We start from the raw sequence: 26,159 nt of genomic DNA on the forward strand, positions 1-26,159 counted from the left end.
CCAATAGCTCATTTTCTTGAATAGATTTCTTTCTGGTATCTCAGTCATTGATATCCACTATAGTGTCAAGTGACATTGGTGATATACTTCTTTCAGATCATAGCCCAATATTTCTCCGTATACTGTCCTTTAATAGGCCAGATAGATCCACTAGATAGAGATTAAACTCTAGCCTTTGATTAGATGAGACCTTTAAGGAATCACTAAGGTCACAAATTAATCTCTACTTAGGAACTAATTTAACAACAGCTCCATCAACAGAAGTAGCTTTGGAGGCTTTGATAGCTTTTTTGAGAGGTCACATAATTCAATACTCTTCATTTAAGAAGAGTCCAGGAGCTTAAAAACCATCACAATTGCAGAGTCAAACTTGAACAAAAACCCTGTCCTCGGTAAATCTTACCAGGTTGACTAGACTGAAGCACAAGTTCCATTCAATTTTGATCCAAACGACAGAATTCTCTCTCTTTTGTATTAGACAGAAATATTTTGAGGACGGAGGTAAGGCTAGTAGATTACTTGCCAGTTACATTAAACAAAGAAAAGAAATGAGCACTATCCCAGCCATCAGGAGGGATGATGGGCACCCTCTGTCTGATCCAAGGAGATAAATGGGGCTTTTAGAGATTTTTATGTAAAACTTTACACCTCTGAGCCAAAGGTGGACAAAAAAGACATTACATCCTTTCTGTCAGCTCTCAATCTTCCATTGTTGTCAGAAGACCAGCTCGAACGTCTTGACTCATCCATTGCTATTGAGGAGATAACGGACGTTATCAAGCACTTACCTTCAAGTTAAGTGCCAGGTTTAGACAGCATCATGGCCAAATTTTTTGTTTCAGACCCTGAACGCTCTCTTTTCTCTCTATTTAAAATTATTGACAAGTTGTCATCAGTTTCGGGTTACAAAGTGAACTGGACAAGTTTGAGGCTCTTCCTCTTACACCACATTGTCCCAAATTCCTTTTTCAATCAGGCAGTCTCGCTTGACTTAAGAAAGGCATTAAATATCTTGGTATATCTTGGTGTGCCTAACTTGTTATTTTACAATTACGCTTTCACTCTCAGGCATATGGCACAGTGGTCTTTGCCCTCGGAGAGAGCCCCCCCACCCTGTGGTTCAATCTGGAAAGCACCATTTGCATCCCTCTGACGTCCTTGAACTATATCACAGCCAAACTAGCTGCACAGAATAAGTCACATCCTATTTTGTCCCATATTCATTGGGTTTGGAAGAGAATAGCTCAGATCTTCAAATTCGACCCCTATCTTCACCGGTCTGATGGGTTTTGGCTAAATCCCAAGCTCTGTATAGATAAATCATCCTTCCTCTGGAAGTCCTGGTTGCAAAAAGGTATCACAGTTCTAGGGGTCTTGTATCAGGATGAAACAATAAAATCTTTTGAGGCACTTAGAAATTCGACTTACAGCACAATTAATTTTGTAAGTATTTGCAGTTAAGACACCTACTAGTACAAACTTTTGGCTCCCCCTCAATAGCCCCATCTGGCGTTGGCACTCTAGAGAAGGTCCTAAACATTTTTGGACTTGGTCATGAAGCCTCTGCCTACTATTCTATGATCCTTATGACCTCAGATTCCAATATATTGTCCCTTAAATTGACATGGGAAACTGATTTAAAGGTAACGTTTACAGAGACAGAATGGGAAAGAATTCTTAGGAATGGGAAAAAAATGTCAAGGGAATTGTGAACAAGACTGATCCAATTCAAAATTATTAATAGAGTCTACTGGACGCCATCCAGGCTGCATAAAGTGGGTTTTGTTGACAGCTCAGAGTGCTGGAGGTGTCTTGACACAGATGGTACTTTAGTACACATGCTTTGGAGTTGCCAAAAAATTCAGGAGTTCTGATGTGCTATACATATCATTGTGGAAAATATTGCCAGCCCAGATATTCCTTTCTCCCCCAGTCTGTTCATTTTGGGTGACCCCTCTGCATTAAGTGACTTGGCTCCACCACTTGCTGACTGGATCCAGACTGCCCTTATGTTAGGATTGAAATTTCTGGTCAAAGAATGGAAAGCCTCCTCTGCACCAGCACCATCTTTGTGGCACCCTTCTCTTGGTCAGCTGGCTGCCCTAGAACAATTATCATATAGGCTACTTGATAAGGTGGAGGAGTATCACTCGAAATGAGGGCAGTACCACTCTTATACACTCACTGGCCACTTTATTAGGTACACCTGTTCAACTGCTCACACAAATATCTAATCAGCCAATCATGTGGCAGCAATTCAATGCATTTAGACATGGTCAAGACGATCAGCTTAAGTTTAAGCCAAGCATCAGAATGGGGAAGAAAGGTGATTTAAGTGACTTTGAACATGGCATGGTTGTTGATGCCAGACAAATACCACTTGTTACAACCAAGGTATGCAGAAAAGCATCTCTGAATGCACACATCTAACACATCTAACCTTGAAGCAGATGGGCTACAGCAGCACAATTCTACACTGGGTCCCACTCCTGTCAGCTAAGAACAGGAAACTGAGGCTACAATTTGCACGGGCTCACCAAATTTGGACAATAGAAGACTGGAAAAACATTGCCTGGTTTGATGAGTCTTGACCATTCAGATATTAGGGTCAAAATTTGGCATAAACCACATGAAAGCATGGATCCATCCTGCCTTGTACCAACGATTCAGGCTGGTGGTGATGGTGTAATGGTGTGGATGATATTTTTTCGGCACACTTTGGGCCCCTTGGTGCCAACTGAGCATTGTTTAAACACCACAACCTACCTGACTATTGTTGCTTAGCATGTCCATCCTTTTATGACCACAGTGTACCCATCTTCTAATGGCTATTTCTGACAGGATTCAGTTCATTGTATTAAAACGGCCTCCACAGTCACCAGATCTCAATCCAGTAGAGCACCTTTAGGATATGGTGGAATGGGAGATTCACATCACGGATGTGCAGCCAACAAATCTGCAGCAACTGCATGATGATATCATGTCAATATGGACCAAAATCTCTGAGGAATGTTTCCAGCATCTTGTGAATCTATGCCATGAAGAATTAAGGCAGTTCTGAAGGCAAAAGGGTGTCCAACCCAGTATTAGCAAGGTGTACCGAATAAAGTAGGCGGTGAGTGTATATTGGGCATTTAACGGTGTTTCCAGCTCATAAAAATATCAGTAAACTATCATATAAAATGTGAATAACTGGTATATTTTGTTAGAATACTGGTTAACAAGCAGTTAACAAGGTTTTCTATATGTATATATATATGTCTGGGTATCTGTGGTCAAGTTTCTGTTTATTATAGTTTCCGATTTATTTTGTTTTGGTGTTGATCTGGCAATGTGACTCCACTGCTGGTTTAATGGCAGAACAGCAATGCCCCCCTATTCCTTGTTCATACCAAAACGGCAAGGCGGAATAACGGTGCAACATTCCCGCCTTGAACGGGCTGTGTAAAAAGGGGCTTATGTTAAACATGGTCAAAGTTCCAGAGCTTGAGGTTAATGTATGTAAAAAATGTTCCCTGCAAATCAAAAGCCAGGCCTTCCACTTGCTCTGCATGCTTTGTTTGTGATGTTTTTTTCTAGCTTGCTCACAAGCTGATGTTTGCTCGTCACGCATGCCCATAAACAGCCATTCGTTCCATAGCCTTTGTTGTTGTTTGTCCATGTGTTATTTGCTTTGTCCGTTTTCATGTTTTGGATCTGATTTCGGCTTGAACATGTACGGATGTATTTGAGAGGTTGACTGTTGAGAAAGAATGAGAAAAAGTAGTAAAATCCTACTACTATAGTTTATTTCATGATTTGTTGACGTAGCTTCCGGAGTGGCCGAAGTCTCCCAAGGGGCAGCTTCTGAGAGCTGGCCAATCAGAACAGAGTGGGCTCCTCGGGAAGGGTGCCTTAAAGAGTCAGGAGCGACTACTATATTGCCTGTTTCACACATAAACTGAGGGGAACTGAGGGGCTGCATAAAGGGTCATATGAGTTAAATAAGGAGGTTTTTTTTTAACTGTAAATCATGCAAAGTTATTCCAATAGAGCCCAAGATTTAAAATATAGACCTGTTGATGTGCATGGCATGTCCCCTTTAATAGTCAGGTCATATCTCATGCATTCTGTTCAAAACAGAAGCATGTTTTCATCTGAAGTTAAATCTATTTTTTTTAGGCTTTGTTGCCATAAATGTATACTTAGCTCTTAATTATAAGGTGGCTAACTGCAGATTCTAAAGTGATTGCAGCGAGGAGACTTTAATAGCTTTGTGGCTCCTCCTATAAACTTTAATTACAGCCAGTGTGAATATTGTTTTGAAAGGATAGTTTTTCATCCAGCTGTAATGAAAACGTGTTGGAGGGAGAAGAGAATGTAGCAGGAGAATATATCCCCCTGTTGTTTCCAGCGCAGGAAGGAGGCTTCCACCACAGGGACTGTGGGTCTCTGAGGGCAGGAGGCCTCTGAAGGCGTGTGGCTTGCCATCGGCCACTGGCTCAGGGGACAACTGTGTCAAGCCGCGGTGTTTGGCCCTGTGCCCTGACACAGCAGTTGCCATAAACAAACAGTGCTGAAAGCTACTGGCCCAGTCCCCAGCTCTTTTCAAGACGGTGCAGTGAGCCTGCTGACCTTCACTCAGCTCACTCCATTAACTTTGAATAGATTTTAACAGCACATTGGAGAGTTGAGCTGCTTGCACTGTTCACAACAAGTGGAATGAGAGTGAGAACAAAGTGGTTGCACTTTATTTTTCCATATTTGCTTGGTTACCACTCAACTTGAATTCAGATGTTAATGGATGTATTGGAAAAAACATTTTAATCTTGGCGAGTTCACAGGAACATCATTCAGCCATTTATTGAGGTGGTTGATGGAGTTGGAAAGTTGGAGTAAACTTTGCTACCTGAGCTCTCAACTATCCAGAATGAAAGTTTTATGTCAGTCAATGGTAACAAAACAGCATTTGTACACATGTTTGACAAAACAATCCAAACTCAATGTCCACATACTAGCTGTCTCTGGGCTGTCAACTGTAACACGTGGTCCTCAACAACAAAGTTTTCCCTCGTCTTAAAATTACAGCATGAAAGTTCAAACTCATCATCAAAATCATGTGATATGGTTAAAAAATCTAGAAAAAATAAGCAGAGTTGGAATTGTTTTTTCAAACTACTGTTTCCAAAGTTAAAAATGAAAAATGAAATGTCATGTCTCAATGTAAACATGCTTTTCTTAACATTAGTAATTGGCTTCACTGATTGATCAATCATAACTATAACTTTCTTAAAGGAGTAGTTCCACATTTTGGGAAGTACATTTACTCGCTTTCTTGCTAAACATAAGATGAGAAGATCGATACCACTCTCATATCTGTTGAATATGAACCTTCAGCCAGTAGACGGTGAGATCTTTTGAGCATGACGACTAAAAGCAGCCAGCCTGGTTCTGTCTAAAGGTTAAAAAAAAAGTCCACCTCAACCAAAACAACCGTTAAACCACAATTGTCATTTCTACTTTTTATACTTCAGGCTATGTACGAATTAAATAAACAAGATACAACTTGTTATTAGTGAGCTTTAGAGGAGCTGAAAATCACATGAGATACATTTGTTTATGATTTGTCCTCCACTTTCGATATTTTACAAAATATCACATCAATACAAAATTGATTAGCTGTCGATATGGTAATCCCTGAAGTCAAACCCCTCCAGCAGCTTGTCAGCACACAAACACGCTCCGTCTTGAAGCTTTGTTTTATGGCAATATAAAGAAGTGTTGAGTTTACTTTCAGCCAAGTTAAGTCCAAAGGAGCTGTTGATATGGTCACGGCTGAGTTCATCCTCTTTATGGTTTTGGAAGGTTTATACTCTCACATAGCTAGATTACCCTTTGTCCTACAACCATTTCCCAGGACAGTATTATTGTATTCAGTTACGTTAATAGTCAAAAGCTTTCAATGAATATTCTTTTCTTTTTATATTTATTTTCAAATGTTATATCTTCTGTTCATATTTTTGGAATCATGCCTAAAATTGAGCACAGCACAGTTGTACACTAAATAAATGACCTTACAAAGCAATCAAAAGAAGGAAATAGTTACATGAGTTCCAGTATATAGCTATAATTGCCAAACTGGGCAAGACAGTTTAATAAAGGAGGGAACTAAAGTCAACTGAAAGCGTGTGGGACATATTTCATTGCATGCAAAGCGTTGCCAGTGATTCTGAAAGAGCTTCTCAAAACTTCCAACATACACACGATTGTTCCGAGTGTTGCTTCCAAGACAATATCCCAATCTGTCACGCCCCACAGCTCACTGAATGCTTTTACGATGCATGAAAATGTTCATGTCACGTGATCCAAACAAAGAGAGCAGTACCTGACGCAATGTTTTCCACCACCATGAACACAGCATCAAATGATTAAGTTTGTTTTGGAAAACCACTTTCACATGCTGCCAATAGTCTTCCAGTTCCTCCCTAAACTGAATGAAAACACTTAAGCTGTCTAGAGTGCCGGGTGTTGTCCATATCCCCTGTAGACCCTCTGTGTTGATGTTTATTTTAACAGCTACCTTTATATGAGCAGTTATTTTGCATGCTAGACTGGTTCCATAAAAGGTAATTATATAGGCATATGCCACATGCCTGTGGTGCATTTAGTAAAAGTAAATACATAAATGAAAACATGAACCATATCAGTTTTGCATAAATTCAGTATTGTGTTATTGTCTAAATGTAAGAGTAACTGTTTATGGAAAGGATAAAAAAAAATGCTGCTCACAAATCTATAAATTTTCAAATCGACAATCAAAGTCGGTCATTCTGCACAGGATGTACTTCCACTGTCGATCTCTAAAAACAAAGTACAAGATAAAATTCTGTCAGTTCAACAATCATAAATCATAATATGTTTTAGTTCTGCTTAGGTCTGCCAATAAATTCTGGTCCCACAGGCCTCACTACAGAGATCTTTCCTTCCAGTCAGTCATTTGAAGATTTTAACAATTTTTGGATAGATTCTAGATCCAAACTGCTGCACTGTGGGATCAGAAGTTATTAGGAGGAAAAAAACTGCTGTTGTGAACAAACCTCAGCACACCACTGAATGTGGTCTGGGCACCTCGGATAAAGTAGCCATAAGTGGGGATAACCAGCTCTGCCTCTTCTCCGTGGTATTCAGGAATGTCGGAAGTCTTCCTGTGGAGAGCAACCAAAGTTTGTTTAATGTTTTGACGAGTGAAGTGTTATAAACCTTCAAACAGATAGTTTAGGAAATGCACTTAATCACATTCTTGGCAAGAGTTAGATGATTAATACCACTCCCACGTCCGTTAAATATGTGTGTAATATACAGTACCAGTCAAAAGTTTGGACACACCTTCCCATTCACTTGAATGAGAAAATGTGTCCAAACTGTTGACTGGTACTGTGTCTTAGCTTAGCATATGGAACCAGCTGTCCTTACTCTGTCCAAGCAAAGAAACACTCTGGCACTTAACCAACCATAAAACTGGAACTTGTCATTTTTACTCTCTGGTTTTTGTACAGATTGTTTGTTTCCCTTGGACAGAGCCAGACCAGCTGGTTCCCCTGGCTTCCAGTCTTATGCTAAGCTCTCCACAACAAAGCAAATAAGCGGATTTCCCGAAATATCAAACTATTCCTTAAACATGATCTTGGCCTTGTGAGAACGTACATGCAGGAGTAGGGACAGCGGCGTTTGTAATAGCAGCAGTAGAATTGCCATTCCCGGTCAAGAACACTTTCAAAGTACTTGCTCTGTATGCCTGCAACCAGACCGTTGCGGGTGCATGTAGAAGTCCTGCAAAGACACATGAGAGTCATTAAGTTTTTAAAAAAAACAAAAACAAATCAGCAATACAGAATGTGGCATGCCAGCCCACCAGCACAGAACATATAGCGTTATATCTTCTACCAGCTGATTAAACATGGGTTTAGTGGCAATACACACACTGCAGCATCTTAAAATATATATATATATATTTTATGTGTCAGTAGATTGCCTTTGCCTTTTCTGAATACTGGTCAGATTAATGTGGCTGGTAAACTCCAAACATCCTTCCCAGCTGATCTTGTCAACAGTCCAGACTGTTAATCCAGAACAGAACTTTGAACAGGCAATCGCGATGCTCTTTAAGTGTAGGAGCCATGGAGGAAGATTGGACATTTTTATCTGTCTCAACAAGGTCATGTTTCTGCAATGCAACGGCCATCCCCCGAATCATTTGGGATTTTGCAGATCTTTGCTTTATTTCATCCGTTACTGACTGCTAGCTTGCCAGCCTAATACTAATGCATTGGCTTTACTCTACTTATCTTCCTGCTTCCCAGTGGACAATCCGTATCAACTTTCAACACATGACACGCATCGATGCAGACGACGCTTTATGCATAATAAACATGAACCCAATGGGTTACGACAACAGGTCATGTGTTGGGTTGGGTTCAGATCAGGATGCTGAACTCTATATCCCATACGCTCCAGATACTTGCAATCCATTAATTTTTCTGCTTTCCAAGCATTCAAACATAAAATTGGAGAGATCTTTTGATAAGTAGAGCTCTGATAAACATTTTAGACAAAGAGAAGATGTGTCCAAATCTTTTAATTTAAATACCTGTGTTGTTTGTGCAGTTTGTTTATTGCCCAAACACTTCCCTGTCACCACAACACATCCAAGAATACCAGGTCCAAGAAGCAGGAGCTGAAGCATGTGTAGACGTTTGTCATGGCAACACGGGCAAAGCCTCCAGCTATTGAGCTGATGGGGGTAGTTTCCCTGCAGGGTAATGTCTCAGCCAGTGCAATTCAAACGGACAGCTATGTTAAAGGGAAGTAGATGTGGCAGTGACAGAGAGCATTCAGTGTTTGTCTTTGAATCAATGGGCTGGATGCAGTCAAGCTTAACTTGAAATAAATCTGAAGAGCACAAATGTGCTCTGCTCTTCAACCCAGCAAAGTAATCTGAAGCAGCTATAGCTGAGTCAGTGATCTGTTTAGTTTTATGATTCAAGTTGCTGTTTACAAAAGCTGCCAGGCTACGATTCTCCATCCAATCAGGTTTTCTAAAGGCTGATCCAAGTCCTTTAATTAGATTAACTTTCAGCATAGTTGATGTTTATACAAACATGTTAGGTGAGGTTTTGGCATTTGGAACAAGGTAAAATTAAAGAAGACCTGACTTTGTGTAAAGGAAGACAACCATATGAAGGAAATTAAAGGCTAGCACAAGATTTTTCTTCTTCTTCAGTGGCTAAAATAGATTCATGTAGCTACTGGCTGACTATTGCCAATTTTTATTCCATAAGCTGTTACTTACTTACTTACTATCTGCTTTATCAATGGCATGTTGCAAAATTTCTGGAGATTGCTGCAACATGTGGCTTATAAAATACAGTGGTATATCTCTGAGGGGCTATTGACAGTCTGTTGGATGAATCTTCCAAAAATTCACTGGAAATAGTCATGTTCCCTGGAACTGTCAGTTGGATACACATATGGCTGCTCTGGAGTGAGATTCCGATTCATAGAGGCCCAGGATGACCTGGCTTTGTTCCTCTGAATGAGAAAACAGTGGACAGAATTCTTTTTTTTTTTTAAAGTAACAGAAAAGATACACATATTAAAAGTTCGAGGTGAAATCTTGGTGTTGAAGGTGTGTTTTAGCAGAGACCAATTCAAAGTTTTGCAAGCTAGGAGTTGCACCAGCTATATGTAAAGTAATTGATCCATTAGTTTGTATGTGGGGTCCTTTGTAAGTTCTTAGTAACAATTAGCTAGTTTGAACTAGTGAATAAAAATGTTTGCACTATTAAAACTTCAGACTTTGGTAAATGTGTAAATCAGCCCTTATGCATACATTTACATTTCATGCCCTTTTTCTGTGGTTGTCAATATATATCTATATCTATATCTATCTATCTATATATGTGTATGTATATGTATATGTATATATATATATATAAAGAGAGAGAGAGAGAGAAATAGGTTTGGAGGAAAGCACATCTTGAATAAAAATGAGGAAAACTCCTGCATGCTCGCTTACAGCTGGAATATTTATTATTTTACAACATTTCGCTCTGTCCAATCTTTATCAGGTTGTTTTCTCATTCAGAGTTAAAAGAATCCAGTTTACATGGGAAATATTTGATTATGCTCACCTGGCTGATGCTATTAGGTGATATAGTCTAACATTATTGATGTAACATTTTGTTATTTGAGGTAATATGTTTTTTAAAAAAATATAATTCAAAGTCTTTCCAGTTTACATCATCAACAGCATTTTATCAAGTGTCAGGTCAAAGTGTAGACAATATCCCATATTGCCTCTTTTTCGCCTCACTTAACAGGTCATATATTAGCAAGCTAACGTTACTTTTGTCAGTTAGGCTAACCAGTTCAGTTAGCTACAAAACAGTTACACAGTACCAGCTGCTGGGTGTAAATATTTAGTAACAAGTAATCTCTACATGAGAACTAGTTTGTGTGGTGCAGCTGGTTTTAATTTAGTGATGTGTAAATCTCAACTTAGTAAACACTTACGTTATAACTAGGCTGAATTTGAATTTACAAATAGCTGGTGCAACTGGCTCCCTGCTGGTGTTTAAATGACCAAAGACATCCTCTGGTTGCAGCTGTATCTCCAGACCTCATTTTATGCTCCAAATAAGGTCTGGAGGTCTTCCATTGGTGTGTTTGTCACCCACCCACAAGACGGGTGGTTTAACAGGGGTGGTTTTGTTCATACAACAGTTTCAGCAGCAAACTCCACACAGGCTTCGTATAGGCTTTTGTTGTCTGCTAATAGTGACCTTTAAACCTCTGTTGTTGGTCAAAGTATGTCCTAGAGTGAAGGAGCATAATATAGCAATTAGACAAAGGCATTGCTTTCTTTGATTGGTTCTTCCTCCTGTTAATTGTAACAATAACCCACAAACGTGTCAAAGACGTGCAATCTCACATGGCTTTCATATTTTTTTGCAATAAATTTCCCTTTCAGATGCTAATCTGGACTTTTCTTGCATATTTTGATATATTACATGAGAGGAAAGATATTTTACTTTCACATTTACTGGGTAATCTGACTCAGATGTTCCTACATGACTAATTTGGCCAAGACTGCTGAATGTTGTTAACATTGCTATTATAAACTGGAAAAAAATACAGTTACATTTGATTAATGAGTGTGAATTCTGAATATCTGTGCACCACATCCACTACCAAGAAAACTACTGAAATTAAACTTTAAAAATCTTATTAATCCAACACTCTAAATTCTATAAATACATGCAACATATTCCCTGATTTAACCTCTGTCTTTCAGCATGACTTAGCTCACAGCTACTTTCTCTAAAAGTCAGAGCAAGTAGATTACGGGTGGTCTACAAGTGAGTAAAACACATGTGACAGAGAACCTACCACTCCATCCCAGCACGGTTGATGTCATCCCACCAGCAGTCACTGGGCTCCCCCAGTCCTTCAGGTGCCGGCTGGCATTCAAACGACCACAAGCGGTCTGAGCCATCCTCTCTACTGAAGTAGCTCCTGATGGCCACGAGGACCTCTCCGTGGGGACACTGGAAGTTGAAGCCCTGTCGGTAGCCGTTGACCCATCCCATGTCATAATGGTCGTGAGACTGACCTGCCACTGCGGCAAGCAAGGACGACACAAGCACAACCAGAACAGGATTCATGTTGAAGAGATCAGTCCGTCTGCTGCACTCCCAACAGCTGCCTCACTTTAAACTCCTCCAAGTCTCCTGTTGTCCAGATGTTTCATATCCAGGAGTGATGTGTAATTTGCTGCTCAAGGGACAAATCCAAAAGTGGATCTTACTGAACATTTTAAGGTGGACTCTGAGATAGAGCATTAACAAAGTCTCAATGTAGATAAAGGTGCACCTTAAAAGACAGGATTTTTAGATTACATGCAATTCAAATATTTATGCGAAGCTTTATTAGACTCTGGCGAACCCCTTTACGTGTTAAAAATGTAATTGCTCAGGTTGTTAACTTTATACTGTGATCATCTTTATAGCTTTTTCAATATAAATGGCAATTTTGTGCCATTAAACAGTTTTATTTTATCATGAATGATCACAATTGATATCAATAATGTGAAGGTATTTGGGGGATGAATGTTTGTTTAAGGCAGTATCTACCAACATGACAATTAAGTAACAATCAGTAATGTGAATAACCTATAGCCAAGAAGAAAAAGGCATTTATCATAAATGTATTAAGCATATAAAAGAGTGTCTTTCTATATTTTTTTTAATTGTAAACAATTCCTATAAAAAGACCAATACCAACAATGACTGTTCTTTGTTACCCTTCCTAAACCCAAAATACAAGAGCACAAGTGTAATGAATGGATTAAATAGTGTGTTTATCTGCACTAACATAAGCTACAAACATTAGCCTGTCTGGCTAACAAGCTTACTACCCACAGTAGTAACCCAGTGTTAGCTTGAGGAGGGGGGCTTTTCATGACTAACACGATCACTGTGTGGAAGCCGGTCCTGGATGCTACTGTTGGTTTAGGCTAATGTTGCTGGTCTTTTGGATTTGGGGAGGTTTGGCAACCCCAGCCAAACTCATTACCAAGATAGCATTATATTTGCTTAACACATTAGTTAGTTCTCATCCTAAAAGCCTCTTCTTTTGTTAAAAGAGAAAACATACTGTTTGAGAATATGAATAGTGTAAATCTAACCTCTGTCTTGCCTATCCAAGTATGTAAGCTAAGCAGCTGAATGAGGTTGTTGAAATAAATTAACTGTCTGATTTTACATTTTTGGCTGGAACAACCACAGACCAGTCCAATAATCACAGTTGTCTGTGAGTGAGTGAGTGAGTGAGTGATGATGTTACACCATTGGTCATCCGGCCCAGTGTTGGAGTTTCCCCAGTGGCTGTTGCTCTTTCAAAATTAATCGGAGCAAGGTGATGGAAGCGGAGGACAGCAGTGTGATGCAGGGTGACTGTGTTTCTTGCTCAGAGCTCTGACGTTCTCAGTTCCGGTGCTAAATGCAGTGAAGTCGGCTGAATTCCTGTTTAAACAGACACATAACAGCATCTCTGTGTCTCTTCCTCTACCGTCCAGTGCGATTGACTTGATCGATTTTATAACTGATTTTATAACACAAATGATGAACAACAGCATTAAAACACAAGTCTTGCAGGTAAACATGTGACTCATGTAGATCTTATATCAGTTTAGTGCAGGGTGGCTGCTCTGTGGGTGACTGTAACTGCAGAAACCAGGCGGGGATAAGTCTCCTGAATTTGCACCCAAAATGCTGTCAGACTTTTCATTTACAATTTCCACCGCAGCCTCCATGATCATCGACTGGGAAAGAGGCAGAAAAAAGGTGCATGCACAGTTAAAGCACTCCAAATAACCATCACTCTGATGAAACACTCTCAAAAATCGAGAGACATCCTCAGAGTGAAACAGATGAAAGAGCAGGGGGAGTTAATAATAGTTAGAATTGTTATAATTAAAGTAAGTTCTCTTTCAAATCAAACATCCCAAGATATGAGTGGAAAGTATTGTTCTTGCAACTGCATTTATACTCTTTTCTTTGAATCAAACGTAGCTTAACCATGTCATGTAATATGCTACTTCAGTACACTTTACCAGCAAATATTACTGGGACCACTACAGAAAATTGCAGATGAACATTTAATATCCAGGACTTCACATTATAGACACTACCACTGATTATCCCTGTAACACATTGGCCACAATTTCACACACTGACCGTACACAGCCCAGTCAAATACTATGCTTTGACCTAGTCTTGTTCCTTATCACACTGATAACACTAGGACTAACTAGCTATATACTGCAATATAAGAACAATGCTTTAATTCTTTACTTCTATGTCTTCTATATACATCATCAACTGATGGGACATGCAGCTTTAGCCTCAGTCGTTTAGCCTGTTATTATGTATGCTTAATAGCTATCAAGTGACTTTTTAAGATCCCGTTATAGGGTTCTCATTTTAAATCAAGTCAGCCGGAAACATTACAGAAAGTCAGCTGGTTACAGCGTTTTCAACAAACTTATGAAACTACAAATAAAAAAAAAAATTAAAATCGTAGGCATCATCAACAAAATTGATGGTCGCAAGCTAGAAATGAGAAGCCTTCATTTGTCTACCTCTGTCTGAAATAAAGGACACATTGTTTCAAAAAAATGTACAGCCAAAACCATAGAGCTGTTGTCCAAAAACTTTCAAACCACATCAGGGAGCCACACTGTTGCACTGGGTGACATGTTCCTTCGTTACAATAAAGGGGTTTTGTATATTTTGAATCCCTCCCACATATGTCGTCCTGTAAATACTCACTAGCACAGAAAATGTGTATTAATCCACAACTGAAAATATTCCCCACCAACAGCATTATTTCAGTGCTATATCAATACATTGCGTATAACTCTACATTGCGGTAATTGAATAAAATGGTCAGAAAAGTCACGCTACTTGGCTTTTACCAATGGCAACAGAACCATCCATTACAATAATTCACATGGCTGGTAAACAGACCACTAAGTGCTAACATGACCCTCATATACAGTAGAAACCACTCACAAATGGATGCGTGCAAAATCACACATCCATTTTCTTCTCTGTATTACAGGATAACAGTTTCCACAGCTTCTCCTGTTCCTGTGAAACAATGTTCCTGTAAAAGCTGACTGGCAGACAAATTAGGCTTTGTGAGAAAATGAGCTTATATTATTTATGGGGTGTAGTGTTAGAATCATTTGCGCAGGTGTTGCTTTTGGTCATGCTTACATAATTTATGTCCTAATGAAAGATCTGATATTGTGTTTTACGACATTATGTCTCAGTTCAAGATGTTAAATGGGTTCAGTGGAACATTTTGATCGTGGGATTTTAATTTGTTCAGAAAGTGTCCCACATTACACTAAGACACATTTTACTACATTAACAGCAGTGATGACATGTCATTTTTGCATGTTTTTGTGGAAACAGACAAAAATCCACTTTGCTAATGGATTCCAAAACTTGTGGCTTTTTCTTTTTTTTCGATGTAAGTTAAATTATTGAAATATGTACAGAAGCTGAGAACGGCTGTGCTTGCAATCATTTTTTTTAATGTCGTTATCTTGAGATCATGAGTTAATTGATCTCGTTATCTCAAGAAAACAAATGGCCGATTTCTCGAGATAATGAGATAATTTATCACGAGATTTATCACGGATGGAGCTCATTCTCATTTGTTCATTCCTGTCTTCTCCTCTCCATGTCTCCTTCACATGGTTAGCTCAGCTATTTAGATCAAGCACAGGAAGCCTTCAGGGGGCTCTTAAGGACATGGGTTCAAATCTGTCATATGTTGATTCTTATTCCCCCCCTCCAGCCCACTTTCCTTTCTCTCATTACTGCTTACAGTCTAATAAAATGAAAATGCTTGAAAAGTAGTGTTTCTCCTACATGAAACATCCCATCACATTATGACCAGGAGATCAACCTGCCATTTGGCTGTGACACAGATGTCATTAATAAAGGTGCTGTTAATAATAATGAGTACTTCTTGATCTGACATTTTCAGCTTAAATCAGTTGCTACAGTTGTCAAGACGCCATCTATACATGCTAGCATGTCACTCCTCATCTCTGATAAACATTATAAGTAATAAGAGGAAACAACCTTTTGTTTTCTCAGGGTAACGTGTTGATTATCTTGTCATCTCAAGATAATACAGCTTGTTTTCAAGATAATGGCAAAAAAAAAAAAATCATTGCAATTTCTCGCCTTCATGATTCAAGATTTGAAGGTTTTATTCATCACATGCTTATTCAATATGGTGGCTGTGCTTAAGTCTAGTGTGAAATAAAGAAATAAACTAGGCTATAGATGCTGCGGTCTGTGGCACTAGTTCATGCTATGTACTTGTCCCTGTACAAATAAACATCAAATATATAATTAGATAGGAGTAAAAATAAAATTTAGGTCATGAAATATAAAGGATACATTTTAAAAAAAAAGTTAGATAAATATATGTTATATAAGTATTAGAATACTAAAGCGTGTGAAGGTGGGTATGAAATTTTTCAATATATAAAAAATGTTATAGGTACATATTTTAAGACAATGTGATATTACAATGTGCAATGTGATAGAATATGCTCTTACGTCACGTAAATGTGTTCTATTAGAGCATCGCTATTTATAGATGTTTTAAAAATAGATTTTCCACATAAAAGATACTGTTTATATCTGTTTACATCTACATCAGAATAATATTTACATTAAAATAATGCTAAATATTCTAGAACACAACATGTGCATAATCACTCCAGGAAGGCTTGTTTTTGTCTTTTCTGACCCATGTCGATAAAACTATCAGTGAATTCAGGGTAAAGATCGAAAAAAGGACAAAACTTTTCTGCTATATCTGCCTAGATTCTTGGAATATGATTCTAACTATTTAACATAAACTTACTAAGTATGATAAAAGCAAAAAAAACATGAACATCTATTAAAACTGTAGTTGCTGTGGTATTCTACAGTATATTTCACAGAACTTCAGTAAGACTTTGGGAAAGGCTCTCTTTTTACTTAGTGTGGTTAAACAAAACAAACATATATACAGTAACACAGCAACCCTACATTAACATACCATACCTTGATTGTTCTCTAATGTTCTCTGGCCTGTAAGACAACCTAATAGGTTCATTTTGTTGCTTTAATTCCTGAGGAGAGAAATCTATTTGTTAACCACGTGCTTGATAATTTGATCCCATGCGAGAGATCATCTTCAAACATCTAAAAATAAATAACGGCACATGTTAGGAATAGGGTGTGAGTCACTGCTTAAGGAGTTCCACAAAAGTCAAAATGGAGCAGAACTGGGAGGTATTTATAGACACTATTTTCTATTTAAAAATCTCTATTTAGAGCAGTGCTTTTGGCACTTTGAGAATGTAGGGCTTCATTCACAATACTTTGATCTGACTGTGACATACAGACTGCACTGTACCAAAGATCACACAGTGGAAGCAGCGGGGCCTCTGATTGAAGGCCAGTTCACACAATGTCTGTTCAATTCACCAACCATGATCCAGACTGCTTATAAATCACCTGCATTCACAAGTTGCTGATTTTGCATAACAAACACTATTTGAAAAGATGACCAGTGCCCATTTTGTAATTCTTCAAATAATAAATAATTTAGTTAGCATAGTGAACAAGTATCTCAAGTGTCTGAAAATATCACAGCAACATTTCTGAGAAAGATGTGCACACATTAAAGCCAGTCCTTTCTAAGGTAAATATTTGGAAGCTACAGAGCACATCTGCTTTTCATTGTATCAACAGCAGCTTTCATACAGTCTTGGCCCCACACTAAGGCTGGCAGGACAACACTCAGTCGCTTTTTAAAGGTCACACTGTGTGTGCTGTTTTGCAGCAGACTGAGCATTTGCAATGATGTAGTTGTATCATTTGGGCACTATGTGAGACAACAGTTGGACCCAGTTTCTTTAAATGCAGTGGAAAAAATAAACCACACCAGAGAGTCAGAATTGAAAAAAATGTTTATGAAAGTCTTCCTGTTATCTTGTTTTTCATACTTTGATACAGCTCCCTCCATAAAAGGATAAGAGTGCAGCAAACAAGCTACTTGCCAGAACATGGACTATTCTGTAAAACCAAGAAAATGGTGTTGAAAAATTTGGAGCCAACATTTTCAGTGAAAGGGTCAATCCAGCAATTTAATATTTCACTTCTACAAAGTCTGGGGATTGGAAAGTCTGGGATTTGTCAAAAAAAAACCCCAAAACATCAAAATCAAACAGTTTAAAGTTGACATATCTTTTTTGTTCATTTTTAGTTCCTAGTATGGGTAAAGTTCCAGAAACATTAGGTCCTACATTTCCCATAAGGCAACTTGATATTGTCTTACATTAGACCATCACTGCCGTCTAAATGGCCACTTCTCTCAAACCCCACGCTTCCAATTTTAAGACCAGCTGTCTTATAATTATTTAAAGTCTCCAAGCCGAAACTGAGATTACCCTAATGACATCACCAGGGTTATTTCCTTTTCAGACTTTTAAAATCTTTCAGACTTTATATATAAACTGAACCTTATGTCTAAAATCACTTTTTCTCACTACATCTACTTGTTTTAAGGTTAGGGGAAGATATTGGTCATGGTTTCAATAAACAAACATGCTAAGGACACTAGTTCCTGGATTGGCATTGAACATTAGCATTGGACTTAATTTACTGCATGTCCTGCAGAAACATTTAATATAAATGCAAATCATTTAATTCCAAAAGCCACCTATAAGAATGAAAAGTCATCTCAGTCTAGTATTTATGATGACAAAGAAAATCTACTGTGGCATTGCACACTGACCTTCACATCCTTTGCTTCCAAAGGAGTAATGTCCTACTGTATTTATTTTGATGGGAAATATAAAGACTCAGTCTAAGCATCAAATTATTACACAGCAGCAAACACAGACACACTGATAATCACTCATCTCCTTCCCACAGAGCTAGTCAGAGCAGCTCTGGTCTCTCTGTACCAAGACAGACTGTTATTGTCCTGCTGGCCAGAATGAGGTTTGTATTCAAATCAGGACAGAAGCAGCTGCCAAGAAGATAGTGTCCCATTCATAAATGTTTCTACAAACCTGACATGTTGACACTGTCTGTACGGGAGCAGAACAACCTGTGATCTCTCCTACTGAGCTTGACTGCACTGAAGAAACACGTTATAAATTAATACTTTTATAGATAAAACTCTCTCTGGCACTCATTTTCAGCTTGGTGTGCGTCATTATTCAGCCTTAAACTGTCATCTCTTGTCAATTATCATTAACATAGAAGGCATTGTTTGAAATGGAGTGAAAGGTTTGCCTGTAACAAACAGAGAAGTGTGAGAATCACCAGAGGACCGTGAGAGGGCAGAGCTCTTGTCAATAAAGACGTGTCATGTATAAATCAGTTCATCAACACCTGCTAGACAAACTCAGCATACACAGACAGCCTCATGTTGTCAGCAGACTTTACAGCAATATTTCTTAGTAAAGAAAAAATGTACAGCACAATACATGCTCTTATTAATCATTTGTAGAGGAATAGCTGATATAAATGATATTTTTGTCCATGTAATATGTCTGAAATTTCTGTCAAAAGCATGTTGAATATCATCATGCATGATGATATCATATCTAAACATGATAGGCAGTGTGCTGTATTGTACTTATGGAATAACATGCAAAAGAGTGTTGACAGCAAGACCTGGGGCCTCAATTATCAATTTTATGCTTAAACCCTGCGTGTACTCATTTCTACACATCAAATACAATTTGTCAATCTCTTCTCGTGCTATGCGCACAAATAGAACCACTTTTGACCAGGCATACAAACAAAGCCTCAGTGGTACACAGGTATAATCGTGGGATTATTTCCTAAATTACAGATACACAAACCAACTCTACTGTCAGTCATATAATAACAGATCAACAGGCTACCATTAATGCCTCTATTTCATCCTGTTTTTCTCACACTGCATCACAAAACACATGTGGCTCCACACAAGAGATGCTGAGGATATGTTAATGACATTTCAGTCTGCATATTAATAAACTGTTAAGTTTTGATACCATTCTTTTTAATTAGTTTAACTAAGCCATGCATATTTTCTGTCATGCTGAAACTTAAAAAGTGCAACAATTAAAAATTCATAATCTACAATTTACACTGAAGTGGTACTTTACCAAATGTCTTTTTTGTATATGACAATTCTTTATTTGATCATTACTTAAAGTGAACCATCAATCATCACTTGTCCCCATACTGTATCTTTTTTATTTATCTTTGGCCAAGACACTTAACAGTTTAGTTTGCCAGAGTTTTATTTATTATTGTTGTGATCTCATCAATTTTGCATTATAATTATAGGGCAACAATAGGGGCATCTTCCTTACACGAGAACTTATGATTGAATATGACACAGAGATCTTAAAGAATACCACATCACTTGTGGTTAAACTGTATTAGAACTACTCAAATGGCAACAAATGATGTGTTGAAATAGTATAAACATACAGAACACATTGCTAAATACAATGACACCGGTAATAATGCAGGAACACAAATAAAACTTATGTTCACAAGTCCATTACCCCAGTGCATGCTGGGAAGCTTTCCTTCACGCTTGCTCCCAGGACATTATAGGATCTTAACCTCATTGTCTGTGTCTGTGGTCTACTTTAGTCCACAACAAGTAACTCCACATTAAGACTACTGGAACTTTCACAGGGACGTGGTTGACTGTATTTAGCATTCTGCAGGTGTTTCTTTGTGTAAATGAGCCACTATGCACACAAGAAGATGCGTGCTGTTCTATTTCCATTTCAACTTCAATTACGTTAAGTTGCGCGTGTGCATATCTGTTAAATACCAATTTTCTTTTTCGTATTGACAGTTCATATACACCCATTTAGAACTTGTTAGATACATACTCTGATAAATGAGGCCCTTGGTCTTGTATAAGGGGCACTACACAGATTTTACACATGAAGGTCAGTTTCTACTCATCCTGCAAAAAACACTTGTATGTTGTCTTCTATGGCTCTGGAGGAGCTTTTCAAAGTCTGAGAAAATAACCCAGATGACGTCTATCTTCGTACAAACAGTAATAGATTAAGTTGTTTCAGAGAATGCCCTAAAATTACATATGTTTATGTTCAAGTCACAAAGACCTCTAGCATTATGACTTTCGTCCATTGGGAGCAAATAAGGAAATAACAGTTCACAGAGGGAGGTCAGAGTGGATGGATGGGTCAGCAAAATGACTTTGACTCCCTTCCCTTATTTCCTGTCATCTTCCTACTGTTGATTTCTGATTGAGTCATAAAATACCAATTGTTGTATTATGGGAAAGAATTTGAGTTGAGAGAGTTAGAGCCACACCAGGGACTACAAATCAGGATATCTCAGCCTCTGCTGCTGGGTTTGACTATTCTTTTCCTTAATGTGTCTCTTGTGTAATACTAAATTGCTGGTGGTCCCCTTTAAAGTTTAATCCAAACAAAGATACCACAAAGTCCAACATGTTGAATGTCAGTAATGAAGATGAGTATGAAAAGGTTATGCTAATATCAACCAGGTAGCTCTAATCACTATGATCATGGATCAGATGATATTTAGAGTGGTAATTAATTGGCTTTGTCACCATGACAATTTAATATTAACTATTCAAAGTCAACATTTACTAATCCTTCCAACCCAAACAAGATAACATATCACTGGAATTTTAATCTGTGTAAATTCTCTTCAAAGCGCAAATTATCATCTACATAATAATCTTTGAAAATATGAATGAAGAGTGCCTTTTTATCAAAACAAACCATCAAAATGAATTAAATCAATCAGTTCAACATCTTTTGCTATAATTATGAATGAATAGCGTGATACTTCACTACTAAAAACACAACTATCTCTGGTATGTAGGGTTACGCAACTACCACTGTGAGGATGTCAAAAGGTCCCTCAGCATGGTCCATTTTCCCATAAGACCTTTGCTGTTTAATAGTGCTTCACTGATGAAATTAAGGGGCCAGCCAAAAGGCCACCATAATAACGTCTACAAAACAAATCACTTTGCTTTAGGCTGTAACCTCATTAGAACAATGCGTCGTGGTTGCTTGGAGGATGTGTCTGAGCCATGGCCGGTGAGCGAGGCAGGCAGAGATAAGCCTCACTGACAGTAGTGATAATGGGAGAGCAGGAATGATTGCCTGGAAAATAATCACGCCCCAAGTATTTTAGGCGCACGATACCCTGTTCTCATTTATTTGGTTATATCGATGCCACAACTTCCCCCTCGAGCTTCAAGGTTATCTGTTAGATGATATGCATGGGTCCTGGTGTCTGACTGAATGTAAAATTGTCAAGAGCTTGGTGCTTCTCTATATTACACTTTCATTTCACTTTAAATGAGCAGAAATGAACAAACAAATTGCAGGGATATCACACAGTGACCTTGCCTTGCTATCATTTTGTCATAATGTGTATTTGCACAGATCTGTGTCTCATGTTTTGACATTGTCACTCACAAATGAGTCAATTAGTTCTGCTTGGAAAACCAGTACAGTTCAATAACTCTTTCTCATCTCCTCTGACAGATCCTAGAAAGTCAGGCTACCAGACTGAGAACAAACTAATTTCCAGTGGTTCAACACTACTACAGTGTTTACAGTAATTATTATTATAAAACTGAAATGTGTCCTCAATTTTTGTGTAAGGAAATAAAGTATAATCATACTGCAGCTAGTGTGCATTTTTTTCCATTTTTAAACAGAGGATAACAAAGGTTTTGGACTTATTTGTGGAAACAGCATCTACGTTTAAAGCCTCTGGGTGGGTGTTTCCCTCCCCACATCTGAGAGCCAACAGTGTTAGGAGAAGTCATGGATGTATTGTAAGAGCTCTTATACTATATATACTATTATATACTATAATGCTTCCATGGGGGAGGTGCTGTCAACTTCTGTGGTGCGCTACTGACTGGAGCACATCATCCTGCACGCCCTACGAATGTGACGCAAGATGGTTTTTTCCCCTTTTTCAACATGCCCACAGTAACAGGTTATGTAGCAATTCAAGACAAGAATTGTCTCTTTATAGCATTCAACATTGGAAGGACCCATTGTGCTATTAACAAAGGCAGGGAAGAAGAAGACATCAAGCTAGTGAATATGGATGTAAACAATGTAGGATTTAAAATACTTTTTAAGAAATCGACTTTGCAAATGTTTTATTTGGAAGGAAATGCATTTAACATTTTTGTTAGACCTCAAGGAAACACATGATGTGTTTTGTTGAGTAACGCTCAATGAAAACATAACTTCTGTTTGTTTAGAAGAAAACTTCACGTGGTACCTTTAAGCTAGGGGCGACAGCATCTGTCCCCTGCTGGTTAACTGCCTGTGTTGGACCTGAAGTGATATTATGAACTATTTTTAGTGCCCGTCCCCACAGATATTGCACCAATCAAATTACCGCTCAGTTCAAATTACAGTTTAGTTCAATTACAGTTCAGTTCAAATGACAGTTCAGTTCAAATAAAGTTCAGTACAAATTGTCAGTTGGTACCAACAATTCTCACCCTTTGGAGAACATTAATGTAGGGGGCGCTATCACTGCAGAAAATTAAATCACACTTAAACGTCTCCTTTTTGAGCAAATAATTTTGAGCAAATAAGTACACAAGTCAAGACAAACACCAAAAACCCCCCCCAAAAAACCAGTATATATATACTGATTTTTTTTTTTTGTTGCAAAAATGCATTTTAATTTCACTCAGACTTTAATTTTTATTTACACTGTGCAGTAAGATGGTTTCAATATGTTCTGAAAGAAATTATTTTAATGATGTTTGTAAGTATTCTGTTTCCTATGTGGGACAATCAAGTCTTGTCTCAATATCAGTTAATGGACTATCTGACCAAACAGGCATGGCATCTGTAATCCAATCCGCAGCAGAGAGGAGTGAGTTCGTAGTGATCATAAATCATACAGTGGAGTGGAAAATGTAGAACGTGACACTAACTCTGCTAATACTGTATTGTTTTCCAGCAGCTGATGTTCTTCAAATGATTCTGAGGAAACTAGAAGACAGAAGCTATTTCACTAATCAGTGTATATATTTCCTCCCAAGGCTCAGTTCTAGTTTTGTAGCATATTTGAAATTCAAATCAAATCTCTGTGATGTTGGCTTCAAATGTCCAAGGTCATTTTCCATGCATGTTAGTTTTCTGCTGATAACACTTAATTTGAGCTCTAGCATGCCAGTGTGGGTGATATAAACTGGTGTACCAGTTTATGCCACCATTTAAATCTGAGTATTTTTGCCCCAAGTTCACCACTTGCATGAAATGTAAACATCATCAAATTCTGCTGATTCTCGTCATTATAAATTGGGTTGATTCATGCACCTTTTCCCATTTCCAAATTACACACCTGCACTGCACCTCAATTTCCTCACTGGATGTCAAGAACTGGGTCATGAATGCTGAAGGAGACTGGGCTATGGAGCTGTATGCCAACACACTCCTACTGCTGAGGGTGACTTTTAGAAAAACCACAATCATCACACGATTATCAGTATTTGTGGATGGAATAACTGAGTTGTATTATATATTCTGTCCAGATACATTATGTTGATCAGTTACTCTTGGTTGATTTCAGTGTTATCTGCCATGTGGATTATTGGTTACTGTGCTTTTTTTAGACCGAACTGTGAACCTCATTATAGGAGAGATGAAGGCAGTCAGACAACAGTTTTAAATCAATAAAATCTATGAAGAATCAATAAGAATCAGATTCTGGCTTATTGGTCAAAATCTTGCCTACAATGTGCATGACAAAACTGAGTATGGTAACTATTGTTTTTACAATTCCCCAAACTACATACCATTTACTGTAAGTAAACATATGGTTACTTGTGGGTGAAGATTTATATGCTCGTCTGACACAGCTCGGTTTTGGTCTGTTACGGTAAACAGAAGCCACTGTTACAGTAGTAGTTACTGTATGGGTGGCCGAATAAGGAAACTAAAGTCAAGGGTTTGTTTAACAACACATAACATTACATCCATTATGTTGATTCTCATCAACATTTCAATGACCACATTCAATGTCGCTCAAACAGTACAACCCTGTTTAGTGTCAAGTAGTGCCACATTGCTACTGTACACGATCCATCTTTACCAGTTATATATTTTTAGTTTTTATTAATGACAGCAGAGAAATACAAGCTGATGTATTCAGTAACGATGATCAAACTGGACTTAAAATCGAAAGAATTGTTTCATCTAATAATGCCACTAAGTTCTGATCAAATTATGAATGATAAAGTTTTCCATTAAAATTATCTAGTTAGACATGCACATTTTAAGGTTCAATGTTGAAACCACACAGAAATCACCAGCAAAGTCTATGACTTGAATAGAAATATCGCTCTTGCTCCACAATAAACATTAATAGGTTTATAAGTTACGTGGAGGTGGACTGTGTAGGGAAGCAGACCTCAAATCCAGTTGGTATTACCTCGGATAAAAACAGAACTGAAAAAAAGAGATTAGAGAGATTATTTTTTAAGAGGACCAACTCTTGCATTGGTGACTGTGTGGACAGTTTTGTGACGTGCAGTTTATTGATTTTGTCATGTAACTCAGACAACTGCTCCCCATTCTCCCTGCAGGGCATACTCTCCATTAGCATGCTCTACAACAAACATCCACTACTTCCTACCCTGCCTCAGTCTCTCTGTAATTAAATAGTGGAAGTTTCTGGAGAAAATGCACAAAGCACTACTGAACAAATGGTAACTTAGTCTTTTGTCTTTTCTATTGTAAATAATTTTGTATAAAAGGAATTATACTTTTTTAAAATTTATCCTGCAAAATGCATAGAGTATGCCACATCAGACTGTTGATACTGTATCTCTCTGTCTGGTGTTTTTTTTTACTGATGATGTGTCCTCAATGTCAGACTGACTCAGTCCCTATCACTGTTTGAGCACAATAGCAAGTTTCATTAGTTTAGTGTGGAGGGCCTTCTACAGGCACAAGGGATCATAACATCACTTCCTATGTATTCAAAGGATTCAAATTCATGCCCTATGATATACTGAATTGAGTTGTATCAGCTGTTTGTAAATCCATTGCTATGTTTCTGTGTTCCTTGTGACTACTAGCTAGTTTCAAACCAGCAATCATAAGCTTTCAACAAAGTGAGCAACACTGTAGCATCACAAGCTGGAACTGCCTAAAATAACAGTTTTAGGCGACAAAACAATATATTAAACTATACTGTTGATCCTTCTAAAAGTAAGTATGACTTTGTTTTATTTATATATGCATACATGGAAGTGTCCATTCAGTTTTAAATGAGTGGGAAATATCTGATTATGCTAATGTAACCAACACTATTTGGTCATTTAGTCGTTTCTGGTATAGTGTTTTAGTTACTTAAAGTTATATTATTTTTGTGAAATGTATTTTCCTTCTTTACATCATCATTAAACAGCCTTTTTGTCAAAAGTTGGGTCAAATAATTATTCCATACTACCTATTTTACTCTTCA

The 26,159-nt window shown here is 38.0% G+C and overlaps 1 protein-coding gene across 1 annotated transcript; it reads right to left on the bottom strand.

The window, feature by feature from the left end:
• Positions 1-4,708: 4,708 nt before the first annotated feature.
• Positions 4,709-12,026, bottom strand: dpt (dermatopontin). Its single transcript, XM_042417096.1, has 4 exons — positions 11,428-12,026; positions 7,684-7,809; positions 7,077-7,184; positions 4,709-6,839 (listed from the first exon to the last, which is right to left on the bottom strand). Exons 1-4 carry the CDS (start codon positions 11,700-11,702, stop codon positions 6,773-6,775), a joined length of 576 nt encoding a protein of 191 aa, XP_042273030.1. The 5' UTR covers positions 11,703-12,026; the 3' UTR covers positions 4,709-6,772.
• Positions 12,027-26,159: the final 14,133 nt, after the last annotated feature.

The sequence above is a fragment of the Thunnus maccoyii genome, chromosome 7 (genome assembly GCF_910596095.1).
Source record: "Thunnus maccoyii chromosome 7, fThuMac1.1, whole genome shotgun sequence".
Taxonomy (NCBI): domain Eukaryota; kingdom Metazoa; phylum Chordata; class Actinopteri; order Scombriformes; family Scombridae; genus Thunnus; species Thunnus maccoyii.

What these genes read in the sequence shown, in the direction of transcription:
- dpt (XM_042417096.1), bottom strand. Translation starts at nt 11,702, where the DNA reads ATGAATCCTGTTCTGGTTGTGCTTGTGTCGTCCTTGCTTGCCGCAGTG. An exon ending in CGCTGTCCCTACTCCTGCAT is followed by an intron (nt 7,185 to 7,683) that starts GTACGTTCTCAC and finishes TGCTCTCCACAG; the next exon opens with GAAGACTTCCGACATTCCTG. An exon ending in ACATTCAGTGGTGTGCTGAG is followed by an intron (nt 6,840 to 7,076) that starts GTTTGTTCACAA and finishes CTTTGTTTTTAG; the next exon opens with AGATCGACAGTGGAAGTACA.